Genomic DNA, 19,658 nt, shown 5'->3' on the forward strand with positions numbered 1-19,658 from the left:
ATTACCCGATATGTCGGTAAACTTTAAAGATTTTGCAGTTGAAACTCGCTTTGTTGTTGCAATTTGTTCGGGGGCATGTGCGACATTTTCCACAAGGACCACAAGTTGATCGGCTTTTTGTCGTTTAACTTTCCGTTTAATAGTCTTTAATGGACTGATAAATACTGCAGATCTCCTCTTGATACCTTCTACATTCTTCTTTGCTTTCTCGAATCGAGTTAGTCTGTCTTAGCACTTCGTGCAAACAAACAAATCTGCTCCAGAGTTTCCGCACCCTTAAGAGGCGATATCTTAACCGATTGTCAACTCAATCAGGCGGGGAAGATCGATTACACCCTCCCGAAGATTTTGACTCTCCCAGGAGTGTCAAAACGTCGCACAAGAAGCGCTTGTATTCACATTCGATATTTATTTTGGTGTTTCAGCCATGACCAGCCATTCCAGAAGTGAAAAAATATATATATTCCAACTTAACTCCCGCATCTCTCAAGACTGTAACAGAGACTGTAAACACTGTTCAAAGCTCGCGGGAAACGCAGAGCGGGAAACGGAAGCGACCATTGTTACCAGCAATTTGATTTGATGTCATTAAACAATGCCTCGATGGTGATTGGCTAGGGTGCTTGGGGAGTAAAACAATGGGAAAGGAATGTGGCGCTTGGGTAAGCAGGCGTTTGTGGGGAGGAGGTAATACGAGTCCCCTAAAAACGACTGCGTGGGAGGCTAGTCATTCACAGGCACGAGACGACACTACGACACTTTCCTCTGTTTCCTGGGAACTAGTCTTGTGATTTGCATGCAGACTTTGTGTGACTTCGTAACAGTCAGACCTGCAAAGACCTGCACCTTTCAAAAGCTCTCTTTTCACTAAACCCTTAAAAGACTTTTATAACCTGCATCTGCATTGTTTGTTAGGGCTGGGAACATTATGTTCTGTTGTTAAGGTAACTTCGTATAGGAGTGGATCTGTAATGAGGGTCTGGAGAAGACCTGGACAAAAAGATGTGGCCATGGCGAATCGAAGGGAACACAAATGTCAAAGCATGACGGTCCAGTTTTGGCCCGGAGGGAGATTACTATAAGCGTCTTTTAGGGGGTACAGATGGCTTGGATACTAATACATTGCAACTTAAGGTGGGGGTTCACCTAAAAGCCACTTTCACGCCGCTTAAAATCGGTCAAATGAAAATATCTTGTTTGCATTTCAAGCAATACAAAAGCCCTCCATTCATAGCACAAATTAATGATTTGGGGTGTTTTATGAATTTTTGGGTGATTTTTAGGTATATTTGGAAGGAAATAATTTTTCTTGAAGGATTGGTAAAATTAAAAGAAATAAGGAATATTGAAGATTTAGTGAAGTTTTAAAATTAGAATTTGTAGTTAATAATTAATAGACGGATACCAAGTTAGTCCACTAGCAACCTGGGGTGCTCTTGCGTGGTTGTCGACTGTCTGTTAGTGTTCCAAAAATCATTTTCTTTCTTCTATCCATTCTTAAAACTCTTCAAATTTCACTCAAATTCAGGTAGAGCCCCACCTTAAAAAAGAAAAAAAAAATCCCTTGAAACTGGGAATGGTTTCAGTGGTTTGCGCATTTTTTTTTTTTGGGGGGGGGGGGGGGAATTGTTTGATATATTTGTCTAAGGAAAATTTTGTGTATGAAAAAGTATCAGTGTTGTATTTTCTTGAAAATACCCCTGAAGCTGTCAGTTTTGCAAATTTAGAAATAATTTAATTATTTAAACAAATATTTATTCAGGGGGTATCCAGTTCAGCATAAACTGGTTTAAATGGAGTCCTGTATCATAACATAAATATTAATAATAACAACAGTTTATACATATACATTGCACACTCCATTACAATATAGCACTTTCTCAAAACAGTTGCATCATATAATAATAGTCGAAAAATAACAGCTGCAACGGTTGTACTGTACCCAACTGTGTACCGGTGGGTTCACGCTTTTTATTTTAATTTTTTTTGTCCACGATTGCGTAGATTGGCACGATCACAATTCTAAAACAAATTTGCACTAGGAACTTGCTAAGACTGCCCCTTGCAAGAACGAAACAGTGAGGCATAGACCTGGAATGCGCTTTCTAGGTCTGTAAGAGCTTTTACCAACCCCCTCAATTTAAACTGCCCTCGCCTACTTCTTAAAAACCAGACTATGATTTCCTTTTCTACCATTTGTATATCAGGAGTTACCCTTTCAGTATAAAATGAATGACAAATGTTTCGTTTGCAACTTACGCTGCTCCTTTTTTCGGAAACGGATATGACTGCATGTAGCTAAGCTTAATCTTGAATCATCTGTCGTTGTTCACCTGTGAACTGGCTTTGAAATTTTAATCCTCCTTTCCCGGCCGCCTCCCTTTCCCATACCTAACCTGATTCCAGGTGATTTGTTAGGGTTATGTCTTCCTCTTGATTTATATATTGACGCGATAACACTCCTACATCGGCCGATTTCGAGTCATTGTACCAATATTGTATTGTAATAGACTATCAGGAAATCTTCAAGGCTAGTTCTGATCATTTCATTTCTTTCTTTGTCTGAAAACATGACTTGCCATTTTAAACATTTTTTGACAGTTGCATGAATTTCGCTCTCACTTCTTCAAGGCTAGTTCTGATCATTTCATTTCTTTGATTCATGATTGGGATGAGCTGTCCGTGGATGGATAACAGATCGACTCTCACACGGCTAATTAGCTATTATTATATTATTATTAGTATAGTAATCTAAGGAGTTGACTACCACTCTTACCACTTAAAGCTGTAAGAGAACTTGTAAAAATCAATCAGTCAATCAATCAATCAATCAATCAATCAATCAATCAGAAAATCAGTAATGGATCAGTAAACTTCTAATAATAATAATAATAATAATAATAATAATAATAATAATAATAATAATAATAATAATAATAATAATATTTTTTTTTTAATAAAAATTTAATTACACTTTATTGAATTATTCGGAGCAAAATCGATATTTACAAGTTAAAACTATTAAAACTATTAAAAACCTATTTACAATTCATGCATCATCACTAAAATATATATTTGGAAGTTAAAATACGGTCCAGCTAAAATTGCGAAAATTAAGAAAAGAAAAGATAAAAAAAAAAAAAAAACTGAGAAATTCGTTCTCATTCTGAAATCTAAAATCTAGCCAGGTTTTTATCGATTTCAAAGTCGGTATCTGCAATCTTCAGCGGTGCTCTTCGCGTACAACGTGAGCCTCTCAAGCATAGCAGCGCAGACCTCAGGAGGGCAAATGAGACTTTGGCGCGAATCCATGACATTGTAATACCGTAATTCTCTCCCTTCTTTGTGGATAAAAGTTCGGCCAGTCTACTATGATATCTCATGCATTCACCTGCCATTCCTCCGGTGGTAGTAAATACCAGTTATTATAATAATAATAATAATAATAATAATAATAATAATAATAATAATAATAATAATAATAATAATAATAATAATGGTGATGATGATGCTATGATGATGATGATGATGCTTATAATGATGATAATAATAATGCTTAGAGACAGAGCTTGGTGTCCAAGGTACCACCATACTCGCCGGTCCACCCAGGAACCTATATGAGAATGAAAGAGCTAAAGCGTTCAGGGATATACCGGTCTATGCGGAGAATGCGGAGGTGAGAACAAACAGAATTGATGCGAGAGTAGTAGACAAAAGAGAAAGCGAGTCGTCATGATTGAGATGAGCTGCCCGTGGATAGACAACATATCGACTAAAGAAGCAAAAAGATAACCAAGTCAACATCCCGGGTACGATGTGAAGCAGCTAAACATAGTTATTATAGGGAGCTTAAGCACAGACGTTTTTGAGCCACGGACGGGAACCGGAAATTGAATTTTTCCCTTTTTGGAGCTTTTCAGCGTCATCGCGTTTGTAACAGCAAGCCACAGTCATCAACAAGAGCTTTTCCTGTCCGTGTTAAGGAGCAAAACTACGCCAAAAAAGGAAACATTCGACTTCCGGTTGCCGTCCGTGGCTCACGAACGTCTGTGCTTAGGCTACCTATTGATGTCCTTGGAGGGTGCTCGGTGGAATTTGAAGGCACAATGAAAGGGCTTGTCGGACAGCGATCCGGTTCGGTGCTGAGGCGGATGCAGAAAGTGATTCTGTCACACAGTTTGAACGTTTGCTCGTACTTTTAAAATTCTCTGTGATTTCAGTACTTTTATGAGGACTTTTAGAGTGATAGTCGTTGCAGCGCTGGCTGTTTAGCAGTTAATCGGTTTTAAAGACATATGATTTAGAAGCACTTTTCACTTTTTCTTTTGCTCTATTGATGAATTTTTAATTATAGGTATACCGAGTTGCATCGTTTTAGACAGGCGTCATAGGCTACGTTCGCGCCCTAGCATACTGCTATAATATATAATAATAATAATAATAATAATAATAATAATAATAATAATAATAATAATAATAATAATAATAATTTCTTAATGAAAATTCTTTATTAAAATATTCCACACAAATTGCTATTTACAAGTTAAAAGTATATATAAAAAAAGAGCTATTAAAAACCCATTCACATTTCTTTTCGATTAAAAAAAGATAATATTTTTAAGCAACAATGTTTTTGTAAAGAAAAAGAAAAAAAGAACAAATGTCAATAAGTTTTTAAAAAAAATTAAATTCGGCATTTTAAAATCGGTCTACTTGATAAAAAGAAAAAAAAATAAACAAAATACGCATCTCTCAAATGGCCCCTTCTGCAGTTTCAATGTCAATAATAACAATAATAATAATAATAATAATAATAATAATAATAATAATAATAATAATAATAATAATATCGAAGAGGCGAGTTCGTTTTGAAGAGGATTATGGGAAGGAGAGGGAACAGGGAATAGTCAGGCTGCGTGGCTGGACGAGGTGAGGCAAGCGATTTTTAGCAAAGTCCCGCCACCGACGGATGAGGCCTGGACACTAGAAACCACCGAAGCAGTAAGTGTGTTGAAAAGAAAGAAGAATTGGAGTGCTCCGGGGCCGGACAAGCTGGTCAATTTCTGGTGGAAGCGCGGGTGTGGCTCGGTCATTTGAAGCGATCACGAGAAGCGACCATGAGTATCCATCCTGGTTCGCTGAAGGAAAAACAACATTGATACCAAAACCGGGGGAGTTCACCAGTGACAATCAAAGACCAATCACCTGTCTGAATACTTGTTACAAGTGGTTCACTTCGTGTCTGCTTGGTCCTACAGATCAGCATGTCGGAGAGCATGGCTTGATGGAAGGGTCACAGAGGGGTGCTAAGAAGGGCTGTAGTGGAACGGTAGATAACCTATTGATTGATAGGGTGGTGACATTGGATTGTCTGAGAAGAAGGCGTAATTTGAGTATGGCATGGGTTGATGTGAAGAAGGCATACGACTCGGTAGATCATGAGTGGTTAGGTGAGATGATGGTGCTGCATAGGTTCCCAAAGTGGTTGTGTGAGGTGATCTGTAAGTTGAGTAAGAGCTGGAATACGAAAATCGTGGCTAACACGGCGCATGGGCGGGAAGTCTCTGAGCCGATTGTGTTTAAGAAGGAGGGAAGTATATTTTCCAATATTTCGAAAGGTACGGGGTATATTTGAGACTGACACTGTGGCAAGATACGTTACAATATTAAACAGTTACAATAGATACCTGAAAATCATAGGCTAAAGTTACATAAACAAAAACGTTACAATTTAAAATTTGAAAATACAACTGGTGAATGGGTATAAGCAAAATAGCTAACGTTACAACGTGGAAGACGAAAACAAAATACGTAACAATGAGTTAATTTTTCCCGTCTTTCATCTTCCTAAGTTATGTAATTAACTCATTGTTACGTATTTTGTTTTCGTCTTCCACGTTGTAACGTTAGCTATTTTGCTTATACTTATTCACCAGTTGTATTTTCAAATTTCAAATTGTAACGTTTTTGTTTATGTAACTTTAGCCTATAATTTTCAGGTATCTCAGTGTAACTGTTTAAAATTGTAACGTATCTTGTCACAGGGTCAGTCTCAAACATACAGGCCGTGCCTTTTGAAATATTGGAAAATATTCTTCCCTAACCGTGAAATCAGCCTTGCTCTTTTTTTAGATTATTTGCTTTACTGTATATTGCTATTTTAATAATGGCTTCTGTACACGTTTCTGCTTTCTTTGTTTATCAACCAATCACATCTTAACTTTTCAATTGTATCATCTTTAAATATATTGTAACCGTTTATTTCCAATTTTTACTTAGCTTTTTGCAGCCCCTGAAGAAAGTTAGTATTGTCTAACCGAAATATTGGGCAATAAAATTATTTTAGCTGTCCGATCAGCCTTGCATTTGATTTTACATTATAACTGTCATAAAACGTTCCACTTCTTATAATCAGTACCGTGTAAGAAACTTTGTCATAAACGGTTGGTACGCCGGGTGAGCAATACCGCATGGCACAATACTGGACTTCAGTAAAATGACATGCAAAGTGATGTCGTTCACCTCGTAAAACATACTTCCGTGTTAGCATTTTGTTACATCATCACCTATTTTGATTTCATTCTGTAACGTGTTTACCTCTTATTGGCGAATAGTCTGAGTTCTTTTCAGTTATCTTATCCAACCCTTACCCTGAAACTACCAAGCTAGACAGTTGTCTGAAACTAAATATGGCGGAAGGTGGAGCAAATGCGTCGCTTGGTGGATACGATGACGAGTTTGTGAGTGCGGTAGATGAAGAATTGCAATGTATCATTTGCTATTTGCCGCTTAAAGACCCATTCCTAACGAGATGTGGCCACAGATTTTGCAAAATATGCCTCGACGAACACTTCGAAAGGTTTGTACTCATTCCTCTACTTTGAACAGTCGAAAAGTTGACCCTCGTTAATTAAAAAAACTGAGCTCCCTTACAAGATGTTCTAGCAACCTTAAAGGTTTAAGGTTCCACAGGCCCCAGAGTTTACGTTGCCGAATCACGCTCTCGACGCTTGCAGAGGCAGCGTTTGTTTGGTTTTTCGGTCCACTCACCTTCGCAAGTACAAGGTCGTTAAATACACACGCGGGATGAAAATATGAGGTGCAATTTTGGGCGCGATTCCAGTGCGATATTTGTTGCAATTTGCTGCACTTTTGCCCAAATCCCCACCAGGAAGCACGAAGTTTCGACAGGGAAATCGCGCCGAGATCGCACTGAAATCGCCACTAGTTTACGCCGGCGACTTTCATCGCAAGCTCTATACTTGCGCGACAAAAGTTGCATTGAAAAATGCGAGAAAAATTGCGCAAAAAAATCACGTGTGAACGAGGGTAACTATAAAATCTGTTTGGGGCCTGTATTTAGGTTGACATGTAACTTAAGCTTGAGAAGAGTCTGCGTAATAGTAGAACAAAAGATTTAGTCAGGAATTTGTTAGACCTATTTCTTTCTTCAAGGTTGATTTCCGTGTATTATTATTATTATTATTATTATTATTATTATAATGGCAGTAAAAACTTCTGGATGCCCAGATATCCTAAACAATGATTGGGCAGCCAGCCGTAGCCAATCAATGCAACGACCAAAGTCCTTATAATTAAAATCCCAACTCCTAATCACAAAGATCCTAGTAATTAAATTCTAAAACTATTTACTATCCATAAAATCCTCAATCTAAATACTAAAACCTCTGTTCCTGACGATGGAAACACTTAAAAAAAAAATGAATAAAAAAGCATAATAAAACACCTAATGTCCATTATTTTAAAAGCTTAAAGCGCCTCGCAATACTGAGTGAGCTTGTGATGACTGACTTCTTTATCTGCAGAGCTATTGTGTCGCTTTTATCTCCCACTTGCTCTTTAAGTGCCTTCCTGACATCTCTTGAATAACCTCCGAGTACATTCACAATAATATTGAACTGTGTCACACGATATTCAGGATATCTCTGCTCTAGCTCCCGGCGTAATGGCCCATACTTTGTTGTCTTCTCGGCATCTTTCTCCTCTCTGTTTTCAACCCAAGGGCAGCTCATCTCTATCACCGATGCTTTCTTATTCTCCTTGTCCACGATGGTGGCGTCGATCCTCTTCTTCTTCTTCTTCTTCTTCTTCTTCTTCTTATTATTATTGTTTCTACCACTATATGTTTTATTAAGCCGTTACCGTCAAATTCAGCTTATGAATCAAAGAGAAAATTGCGATTAAAACTGGCAGTTTCCCACATAGTGATTGATGGTTCTGATGCACAGTTTAATATTTCCTAGAAAAAACAGGAACACAAACCATTGGTCTGGAATCTTTCTTAGGAAATGTTCGTTGAGCAATCATCAACTGACCAACTCATTATCCTTCTGCTAAAGGTGAGTTTGGGTGAGTTGGCAGAGGATAGAGCCCCGAGTACAGTTGTGTATCACTGGTTGTGTATGCAGATGAAAAATTCTCAGAAACGCTGTCCAGAATGTGAAATGATATGAAAAAGGGATTTACGTTACAGTGGTTTCAACCGCATATCACGTGGCAGTTTCCATGGGAACGAGGTAGTCATGTTCCGTCTTTTTCTTTTTATAGCACAGGAAAACTTTGTGACGCATCAGTAATTTTGCTAGACACAGCTAAGCGATTCGGAGCCTAATCTATGCATGGAAGCTGGTCTTCACTTGATGTCATGTCGAACCTGACGGTTGACGAGTTGGATCGCTTGTTTTTTTAAGCCATACGATTTCGCATCGCAAAATACACTCCTGGCTGCCAAGTACTGCTAAGGCCGGCGACACACTAGGCGATTTTATTCGCTGATCGCGACGAATTTGATCGCCGGCCTTGCGATTTTCGCCACTGATTGATGCGGACACACTTGGCATTTTTTTTCGCCGATCCTGACGATGTGGCACAGCTAAGCGATTCGGAGCCTAATCTATGCATGGAAGCTGGTCTTCACTTGATGTCATGTCGAACCTGACGGTTGACGAGTTGGATCGCTTGTTTTTTTAAGCCATACGATTTCGCATCGCAAAATACACTCCTGGCTGCCAAGTACTGCTAAGGCCGGCGACACACTAGCTAGGCGATTTTATTCGCTGATCGCGACGAATTTGATCGCCGGCCTTGCGATTTTCGCCACTGATTGATGCGGACACACTTGGCATTTTTTTTCGCCGATCCTGACGATGTGGCACTTCAAGCTTGTTCCCAGGCTCCATCTTATCGCTGCTATCCACCATTTTGAAAAAAAAAAAAACTGATAAAATAGCCCATCCTGAATTGGTTGGCGAGTCGCACCGATGTCATGAGCGTACTGAATTACAGGAAACGGGCACACTTGGCCAATGCCGGCGAATTTAATCGCCGATATCTGACATGAGTCAGATGAGTCAAAGCTAAAACGTGATTTTGTTTTTCATTATTCTTACACAGCCAAAAACGCACTCAAGAGCAAGAGCAGTTAAGATCAAGGCGACCGCCTCAGACACCACCGCCGATCCGGTTCAGCTGCCCCTCGGATCGAGGCCAACTAGTGCTGGAGAGGGTAAGAATCAGTAAAGGAGGACAGGGAAATGGGTGGATTAGGCTGAGCAGTCAAACTAACGTTTTTGCTTTTGCTACATAACTTAAAGTGACAAACTACTGACGACCGCACCAAACTGATTACTAATAAGGATGCGATCATGGAATAGGAATCTATAGTAGTGTCGCAAAATCTTTAGCGTACTCCGCACTCGCCGGTCCACAAACCGAAGAGGTATCTTTCTTTTTTTGAAGTTTTTTCTAACATTCCAACAATCTCCAATATCCTATCCACAGTTCACTATTCTTTATTTGCAATCTACAATTCTGTTCTTACTCGATCTAAACTTTCATTACAATTATATTGGGATTTGCTCAGTTCTATTGTCGCAACAAGTACTTTCCCTCCAATCCCAAGCACAGTAAAATTCCAAACCTACCGGCTCTTATAATACTCCTACAATTGCACGCGTTTCTTTTCCTAATTTAGGTTAATAGATGCGCGAGGATACATCATTTTCACGCAGTACATGAACCATGTTCAGACTTTTCCGATTCATGCACCAGTCAATTAAAATCCCGGCCCTCCGGGACAAAGTGGGGATTTAACGCGGCTATAGACGGGATTTAACGCTCATTTAACAACGAGTTGGTCTAGAGGGGCGGGGAAATAAACAAAATGTCGGTTTGACCAGGGCCACTGGACCGGAAGTGGGGACTACAGCGGGCATTTAACATGAAGGAACATTAAGCCGAGCCCTTGTTCTTCTAAATTTTACGCGATTTTAAATAACTGAAAACTGTCACAAACGTCAGTTTGATTAGATCACGGACAATTTAATCGAGCTTATTCAACGAGACGTTTAAGGTACGGTGGGTACATGCATTAGGATCGGATTGGAATGTTATCATGATACCTTGCTGAACAATTTCGACTCTTACCAACAAACTCAAAACTCAAACCCCGGGACTCAAACTCATTTGTATTTTAATTGCATGGTTCTGAAGAACGTTGCTGATGCCCTCCAATGTGGGGCTTTTCACAGTCTACTTGCCCCTGGGGGCGGGAAAATAAGCGGTGTTTTAACGCCGAGCGTTGTTAAATTCCCCGCTCGGCGTTTCAATTGACTGATGTATTACAGTGCATTACATTGTCACTAACCTAGTCACAAACTTTAAGCTTATTCGTGTTACATCTGATATACTTCGTGTTATTATCAGTTTAGTTAATTTTCTAGTTAACATTTTATCACGCAATATTTTATAGTTCTTCTTTCCGGACAAATAGTACATACAATGACTACTAGAAATCCCTCATAACAGGTTTTTGGAGCTTCTGGAAGGCAAAATGACTGTTGAATTATCGTGAATCAGCGAAAGTTGCTTTTCCCAAATTGACCTAAAAACAAAAATCTTACAGCTATTCCAGTTATTCTCATTCCCATACTGTTATAAAATTCTGTATACGGGTTGACGAAGAATCAGAATTAAAGGCAGTTATGCTTATTACTGACAAAGACAATGTTTTGCTTCAGGACATTTTCCCCGACAAAGCAACGGAGAGAAAAATTCTATCACTTCACATCAAATGTCCAAGTGAAGGCTGTGAATGGACTGGCGAGCTGAGAGACAAAGAGGTACTACCTAGCAACTCATCAGACTTAATTGCCCTTTTTCGTGGTTTGAATTCTTTTTGTACAAAGGGCCATTTTGAAAATGTAAAAGTTAAGCATTTTGCAATGTGCACGCGAGGCTAGTATTGATTAGCAACTTTATGTTCTTATTTTACAAACGTCCTATCCTCTGCCCGTTCGGTTCTTCTATTCCACTGAAGAATCACCTCACCCCACTTCCCGACGCGACAAGTTTTATCCCAGGTCGCTTAAAAAAATTCGAATTTCGCTGTGGAAATTTGGTACAGCGTCGGTAATTTAAACCATTGTTGGACCAGCAAAGAACTTTTTCACACAAAAACAATATATGACATTACAAATCCAAATTACACGTACATGATCAAGAGAAAAACAACAACAACAACAACAACAACAAAACAAAAGAAAAAAAACATAAATGATATCAGAAAAAATAACGCTCATGTAAGTGTGGGCAAATAGCTAGTACATTAATTATTAAACATGAGATAATGACACCACCTACTGATTTATATTAGCAAAAAACGTTTTCGTTGAATCTAAGCTAATCTACAAAACCACCCCCTCTCACAAGCAATCAGTATTCCTCTATCTCTTAAACTCAGAAAACGAATGCCTTTAGAAATGTAACGTTATGCAATAAAAACCCCTTTATGATTTTTTGAATAAAAGATATCAATATAGCTATAAATTAAGGAGTGAAATCACATGGCATTCTCAAAGTAAATTCAAACTCAAACAATCTCAGCAGTCTCTCTACTTGCTTCTTAACATTCAAATGCCCTCAATTTTTTATTCAAGATGGTTAACTGTCTCATCTATTTCTCTTTCCTCTCTTATAGAACCATTTGTCGTCTTGTCCTCTAAAAGTTGTTTCTTGTTCAAACCAAAATTGTCTCACTCACTGTAGCATGTCATATCCAGCGTGTAAAACTCAGGTGAGAATCTGGTTGCCATGCAACCTCGTTCCCAGAGCTTTTTCCTTGTAAAATGGGAAAAGCCATGGGGATGAGGTTGGATGCCATGGCAACGCCTTATTTTAACCACTCTATCTGTTACAGTTCTTTGATTAGCCGTTCGATTTCAGGCATCATTTTCTGGCAGGGAAAAATGTAATTAGAGAAAAAAGGAACGACTAGGTCATCTGTATTGATCGCAGCGCAATGACAAAATTCTCTTCCTTACCAAACTCTCATAGCCCGTTGTATTATAGTCTCAACTTTAGTCCCCAGGAGCTGGCGATATTCAAAATGGTGGAACACCATAGAGCGAGGTTGCTAAAGTCTCTGTATCAACACATGGTTTTCTCTTAAAGCATTGGTACCTTCTTAATTTCTTCCTTCGGCAACGTTACGGCTCATGGTGTGAATTTCAAAGTGAAAGGGTAAATACGAAAATCGCGAGTAGTTTTAACATAACCGGCTCAGATTGCGGCCCAGGTACATCATATTGAAAGGAAAGAGCTTTAATCCGTTTTATTATATCTCTCAGTTAGTATGCGCGGTGTGATTGGTCAATTTTGTGGCCATACTTCACAATACGGCCCACTAAACTTCAACCAGTTTCCTTTTCCGACCCTTTCCCGTGCGACCGATTAACCCGAGAGATATAAAAATCTTGCTAACCTCGTTTTCTCGGTCCGTAACTTACAGTACGACCGCGAAAACAAGGTAAGTAAGGCCCGGTTCATACGTCGAACTTTACATGAGCCGAACCTAATACCTATTAAGGTCGACCCAAATAATTAAGTTCGGCAGTTGATTCAGACGTCGAACCTAACTGAAGTCGAACTTAATTAAAGCTAAGGTGAGAAAGTAGATTTTCGCGGTCAGCGGCTGTTGTTTTTACTCAACTAGATTTAAAATGGCGGGAAAGATGAATTCTGACATAAAAGAACTTGTTTGGTAAAATAATAAAGATAGGCCAAACACGGCTCCTACTGGTCGAGATAGGAAGAATATGACCTTCAAAGCTTACGAGAACGTCTTGTTAAGATCTCTCTTTTCTGTACGAAAGTAAGGAAGGGTCTTTGTAGATCTCCCTTAGCAGAGGCTGATTTTCTATCAAGTGTCATTTATCAGCAGCCATAATCAGGGATGGAAACCATAACGAGATGCCATTTTGACTTGTGGGCTTGTCCCCATGTGTTGTACCAAAAAAATCTATTTTTAGAAAAAAAATTGCGCCAGACGCGCGTGCGCGCACGCGTGTAAACGGCCAAGATCGCACGTGGAGAAATTGAAATTTTTTTCTACCCGTTCAAACTGGCGTCCTAATTTTAAAATTCTGCCAGGGAATATCTATTCAGTGCCCACATTTAAGGAATTAGACTCTCACAAAGGAAAAGGTAACAATTGAAAGAAGACGGGAAAAGTTGGAATAAGCGGCCTATTGATCACATGACTCTCACAGTTTTTTATTTATTTATTTATTTTATTTAATTCAATATTTATCCAGGGGCATCCAATTTAGCAGAGCTAGTAAAGTCAAAAAGGCGCCAAAACGGTGGCGCTGCGTGCGTTGCTACTGTTGAATGAATGAAAAAAGCTTACACTCTACGGACATGTACTCACACAGGTAAGGATTTTTTTTATCTTAAGTGAATTTTTTCTCAGCTGCTTTCCGTGTCATATATAAGATAGTAGCCCCACGCAAATTTGCGTGTATTCACGCGGGTTTATGACATGAGGAGGGGGGGGGGGGGGGGGGCCTAAAAATAGATTTTTTTGGTACAACTCATGGGGACGCGTGGACCCCACGCTTACGGTCTCCATCCCTGATTATGGCTCCTGTGTTTACTCATCTGAATTGTTTTAGGTTAGGCACGGAAGGACGATATTCCATAACAAACCTCAAAATGTTTTTGCAGGTTTTTTGGTTTTGTAGTGCCGACATTCTTGAGGTTGACTCTTGAAAGAGTTTTATTTATAAGGTTATCGAGGTAACCTCTGTTGCGTAATCTCTGTTTGAATAGAGTAATGTTTTCTTCAAATGTTGTTTTTGAAGATTTTGTTCTGAGAAGTCTTGACGCTTCGCCTTTGATAGAGCCTGTATTGGAAAGTTTCTGTCGGTTTGAAGTGCGTGTGCACTTCAAGAATAGATTCTTTTTTTTTTTAATCTTTCGCATCTCAGACAAGTATATTCAGTTGTTTCGAAACAAGAAGAACAAGCACATTCCTCTTTTCCCGCCATCTTGTTCAGAATGAAGTTCTTTGCGCACATGCCAAGTCGATGGAATGCACAGACCTCTGGGATAGATATAATTTATATAATTTATACGTAACGTATGCATTTGGTTCGGCACATGAAAAGTTCGACGTCTGTATCGAAGTCGAACTTTTGCCGTTCTATTCGACTGGCGCAGTCGAATAGAACGGCGGGTCGACCCAAATGCAAATCTGTCGATCCTAACTGATTCATACGTCGATCTTTACATGCGCCGAACCAAATGATTAGGTTCGGCTCATGTAAAGTTCGACGTATGAACCGGGCCTAAGAGGTATTTATATTTCAGTCACAAGTCCGATACCTTCATATCATTGCACCCGATCCTATCCATTTGCACTGTGAAAACTGCCAGTAAAGCTATCGCTTTTACTTTGTTTTAAAGGATCATGAACGTCAGTACCAACGAAAACCAATCAACTGTCCAAATAATTGTGGTGCAGTGCTCCCTCGAGCGGAAGTAAGTTTATGCTACAAATAGGAGCCTAAATATCTATAAATTCGAATTATTTTGTAAAATTTATAATCATTGATGAAAATAGAACCCTTGAGTGATTATAAATAAGTAAGTAAGTGCGTAGGTAAGTATAATTATCAGATGATCTCAATGGCTGAGTCAGATCTGGCCGGGCAGGAAAATATGTACCTAAGAAATAAGTAAGTAAGCAAGCAAGCAAGCAAGTTAGTAAGCAAGTGAGTGAGTGAGTTGAAAGGGAGTGAGTGAGTGATTGAGTAAATTAGTGGGTCGGTGAAAGGAAGATAGTGGGGTGGATAGGGTTAGTTTCCCTCGCAGCCGTTTTTAGTGTCGTCACGCAACGCTCCTCCCGGGGGAGGAGCGTTGCGTGACGACACTAAAAACGGCTGCGAGGGAGACTAGGATAGGGTGGGATCAGAAAAATTTATTTAAACATGGTAATCTCATCAATTCTACATTTGTATTATACTTTTAAAGTCTGTTCTATCTAAGAGCCATGTGGCATAACATTACAAAGCAAAACCTGTTTACAAAAATATTCAGTATATAAATAATATTATCGATGCGAAATTGAAAAAGCATGGATGGTAGTTCTGTTACGTGATCTGATAGAGCATTCCAAATTGATGCCCCGCGGGTTAGTTAGGTACTGTAGGTAGGTAGGTAGGTAGGTAGGTAGGTAGATAGGTAGGTAGGTAGGTAGATAGGTAGATAGGTAGATAGGTAGGTAGGTAGGTAGGTAGGTAGATAGGTAGGTAGGTAGGTAGGTAGGTAGATAGGTAGATAGGTAGGTAGGTAGGTAGGTAGGTAGGTAGGTAGATAGGTAGGTAGGTAGGTGGGTAGGTAGGTAGGTAGGTAGGTAGATAGGTAGGTAGGTAGGTAGGTAGGTAGATAGATAGGTAGGTACTGTCGGCAGGTAGCCGAGCTAGATAGGTAAGTCAGAGGTTAGTTGGTCAGTCCTCGTTTCATACTGTGCATGCAATCGTCTGCACTATTACAGCTGGCGAGTTTTGTAGGAACTCACCATCATCATCTTTACCATAACGGAAAGTTTAATTTCTAGTTTGTGTATCAATGCCTTTAACAGATTCCAGCTCATAAAGAGAATGATTGTCCGCTGGCCATTATCTCCTGCCCGTATACTCAGATGGGCTGCCCGGCGAAGGTAGTATACATATTCTTGTCTCCAGGGCCATCTGTCCCTCTTAGTCGGTGGTGCCTGGGCACTAAGACTAAAAGGCTTTCATACCCAGGTGTCACAGAATAAGAGGAACAGGTGAAAAGATAGCACGCATATAAGTTGTCTCAGAGTTATCAGGCTAAAATTTTAGCCTAGTTTGGAGCTGAGATTTCATCGCGGTTACTTGATGAATTTCAGCCCGTTCGCAATTAAAGTTACGTGGGGAAAAACAAAATCAATAATTTGTCATGCCCAAGTTCACTTTTCGCTTCCGTTCAAGTCACTGAAAGACCAGTGCCCGGTTGTTCGTGAGCCAATTAACGCTGAGGTTTTCATCTCATTCATTAAAACTGTTTTTTTTTAAGCTAATTTTAAGCTAATGTTAAAGACAAGTCTAAGTCAAAAACTGAGAGAAAAAAAATATTTGGAAGAATCTTTACTGATTAGTCATTAATCAAAGTTCACATTAATCCAGGGTTATAGGTTAATCGAGTTTTGAACAACTGGGCCCAGGTGACTAAGCACACAGCTGTAAAATCAGCTGTTTTATTTGTTACTCGGACACAGTACTACAGAAAATATATTATACATACGGATGCCACCCTCATGTTATACCTCATACACAATCAAGTTTTATCAGTGTCAGGTGACGTAGTCTTCCTTAATTTTTGTCTTTACCTTTTGCAATGCAGTCAAAGTCTACAATAGAAAAGCCAATTTTGATTTCCCTAAGAGCCTATCTGCTTCTCTCTGTCCAACGAGTTGAATTGTAGCACCGTCCTTAACGTTGAGAGCCATACATGCAATTTAATGAAGTAAAAGCTATGGCTCAGCTCAAGACAGTTACGCGCTTTGGGCAAAAACAACAACAACAACAATAACAACAAAAACGGGTCTATTTATAGATTGATTGCACTTTTGTTGTTGTTGATCCAATCATAGGATATAGCGTTTGGGCCATCCTTTTCTGTGGACTCAAAGTGACCTTTTCCATGATTTCTTGTTTAGCAAACTTTGTGTCGCTGCTCCTCGTACCTTGGAGAGAGCCACCACCAATATTTTATACCTTTCCTTGAGCCTTTTGTACGTACCACCAGGTTCTACCTGGCTGCGGCCTAGTTGCAACATGGTATAAACCTCCTTCAAGTAGTATAAATTTAATGGACACCTTTGAAAGCCTCCTTGAAAAAAAGGGAGTCACAGTGGGATTGAAATTTATATCCTTGGTGACCTGAATTGTAATGTATATGCTACTCCCGGTGACCACCACACATCACGATTACTTGAAATATGTAATGTGTTTCAATATCAACAATTAATAGGATTCATCTCCTATTATAGATCTTTTCTTGACTCATGATGCCACAAATTTCTCCCATTATGGAGTCTCACAGATTGGTATTAGTGAGCATAATTTAATTTATTTGATACAAAAAGACCACCCAATAAAGCTGGGTCTAGAGTTATCGAATCAAGACAGTATAGAGACTTCGACCGAAATAAGTTTAGAGTGGATCTTATGTCGATCCCCTGGAAAGAATTGACATTTATAGTGATCCCAATTTAGCCTGGAAGATATGGAAAGAAACTTTTCTTTCCATTTGTAATCTTCATGCTCCTATCAGGCGCAAAAGGGTACGTGGTAATGTTTGAAAGAGACAAGCTAAAAATAGATAGGTAATAGGCTCAATACAGGAGAAAGCTGGGTGGATTACAACAGTGTTAGAAATATAGTCAACTTTGGTATTAAATCTGCCAAAGAAGAACATTTTGGCATGTACTTTCGTGAAAACTCCAAGAACATAAAAAAGACGTGAAAAAGGATTAACACTCTATTGGGTAATAATCTAAGTACAACATCTATAAATAATATAGCATATAACAACACAAATTATACCATCCCAAACGAAGTAGCGAATGCTCTAAATTCCCATTTCACCGAAATTGGACCGAAACTAGCTTCTCAGCTGCCACTCTCTTGAAAACAACCATCTAATTATATCTCTCCAACACAGTACTCTATCAGTATTAGAGAAACGTCAATTTCGGAGGTTCTTAGTTTGATAAGAGCTCTGGCGACAAACAAAGCCTCTGGTCTAGATGGTACTTCTACAAGGCTGTTAAAGGAGGCTGATTCCATAATAGCTCCATCCTATGCTAATTTATTTCATCTTTCTATTAGAAGTGGAATTTTTCCAAGAAAATGAAAAATAGCGAAAGTAACACCGATATACAAAGATGGAAAGAAATGCATTCCTGATAACTATAGACCTATTTCGGTATTACCAGCTGTCACCAAACTGATAGAAAGGATTATTTTAAACTAACTGTACAGTTATCTGACAGAGCACGGCATACTCTCTGACTTCCAGTAAGGCGTTAGACCCCTTCACTACGACTACTTTATTGCGTGCCACTAATGACTGGCTTCTATATGGATAAGGGGCTATTAAATGGTGTCATTTTCCTAGATCTTAAACTGAAGGCTTTTCACACCATGGATCACGAAATCCTTCAGCAGAAATTGAAACTTTATGGTGTGTGCCAGGCCAGCCTAAACTGGTTTGCTTCACACGTCACTGAAAGAACTCAGAAAACGTTTGTTGATGGTGTTCTGTCAGATAGCAGCACAATTAAATGCAGAATACCACAGGGATCTATTCTTGGTCCGCTACTTTTTATTATTTACATTAATGATCTTCCATCCTGTGATCTCTATTCTAAAGCGCGGATGTATGCAGATGATACCAGCTTAACTGTTGCACATTTTGATAACAATACCCTGGAACAACTGATGAACCATGATTTTCTTGAAATTCATTCTTGGCTAATAACTAATAAACTTAGCCTAAATGTGATAAAGGCCAAATACATGATTGTAGCTAGTCAATATAGGATAAAACACCTCGAGCATCAATTCAATATACAAGTAAATAACCACTACCTTACAAGGGATAACTCATATAAATATCTTGGTGTCGAAATAGATCAATCATTAACGAGGAGAGATCATGTAGTTAAAATTGCTAAGAAAGCCTCTGGAGGGATTGGAGCTCTGAGACGTGTAAGACATCTCATACCTCGTAAAGCATTTGTTACAATGTTACAGCTCCCTTGTACTAACATATTTCGATTATTGTAGAACAGTATGGAGGAGCTGTGGAAGGGGGATGTGTGACCGACTCCAGGTCCTCCAAAACAGGGCTCCAGAGTATTAACCTTGTCAAATTATGATAGACGGGCGGTTGAGATACTGGATGAACGTGGATGGGATAATCTTGAGACACGAAGGATAAGGCAATTAGCTACAATAGTGTATAAACTGATTAATGGAACTATGCCCAATCATTTAACTCAAAATTTTACATTCACAAACTCTATGTATTCTTACAACATACAATTTATTTGTACGAAGACCATGTACTGAGGTTGGAAAAAACAGCTTTCATTATAGAGGGACGGTTCTCTGGAATAGTCTGCCTGGTAAGGTCGAAGGTCAGGCAAGCATGAAATCATTTTTATTACCTTTGTAATTTAGTCGTATATATTTAAGACCTTATAGTCTCCTATTTATACATTATAGTTCTAGTTATTTCCTGTTGTATGTTTTATTATGTTTTCC

The 19,658-nt window shown here is 39.0% G+C and overlaps 1 protein-coding gene across 1 annotated transcript in view; it reads left to right on the forward strand.

Moving 5' to 3' along the window:
- The window catches only part of LOC146452968 (TNF receptor-associated factor 4-like), a 50,210-nt gene that overhangs the window by 27,307 nt on the left and 3,245 nt on the right, over positions 1–19,658 (forward strand). Inside the window, exons 5-6 of the mRNA XM_085097179.1 lie at positions 14,767–14,841; positions 15,944–16,021. Coding sequence (XP_084953305.1) covers positions 14,767–14,841; positions 15,944–16,021 — 153 coding nt within the window. The remainder of the gene's footprint in view (positions 1–14,766; positions 14,842–15,943; positions 16,022–19,658) is intronic.

The sequence above is a fragment of the Pavona decussata genome, unplaced genomic scaffold, assembly GCF_977016875.1.
Source record: "Pavona decussata unplaced genomic scaffold, jaPavDecu1.1 SCAFFOLD_358, whole genome shotgun sequence".
Lineage (NCBI taxonomy): Eukaryota > Metazoa > Cnidaria > Anthozoa > Scleractinia > Agariciidae > Pavona > Pavona decussata.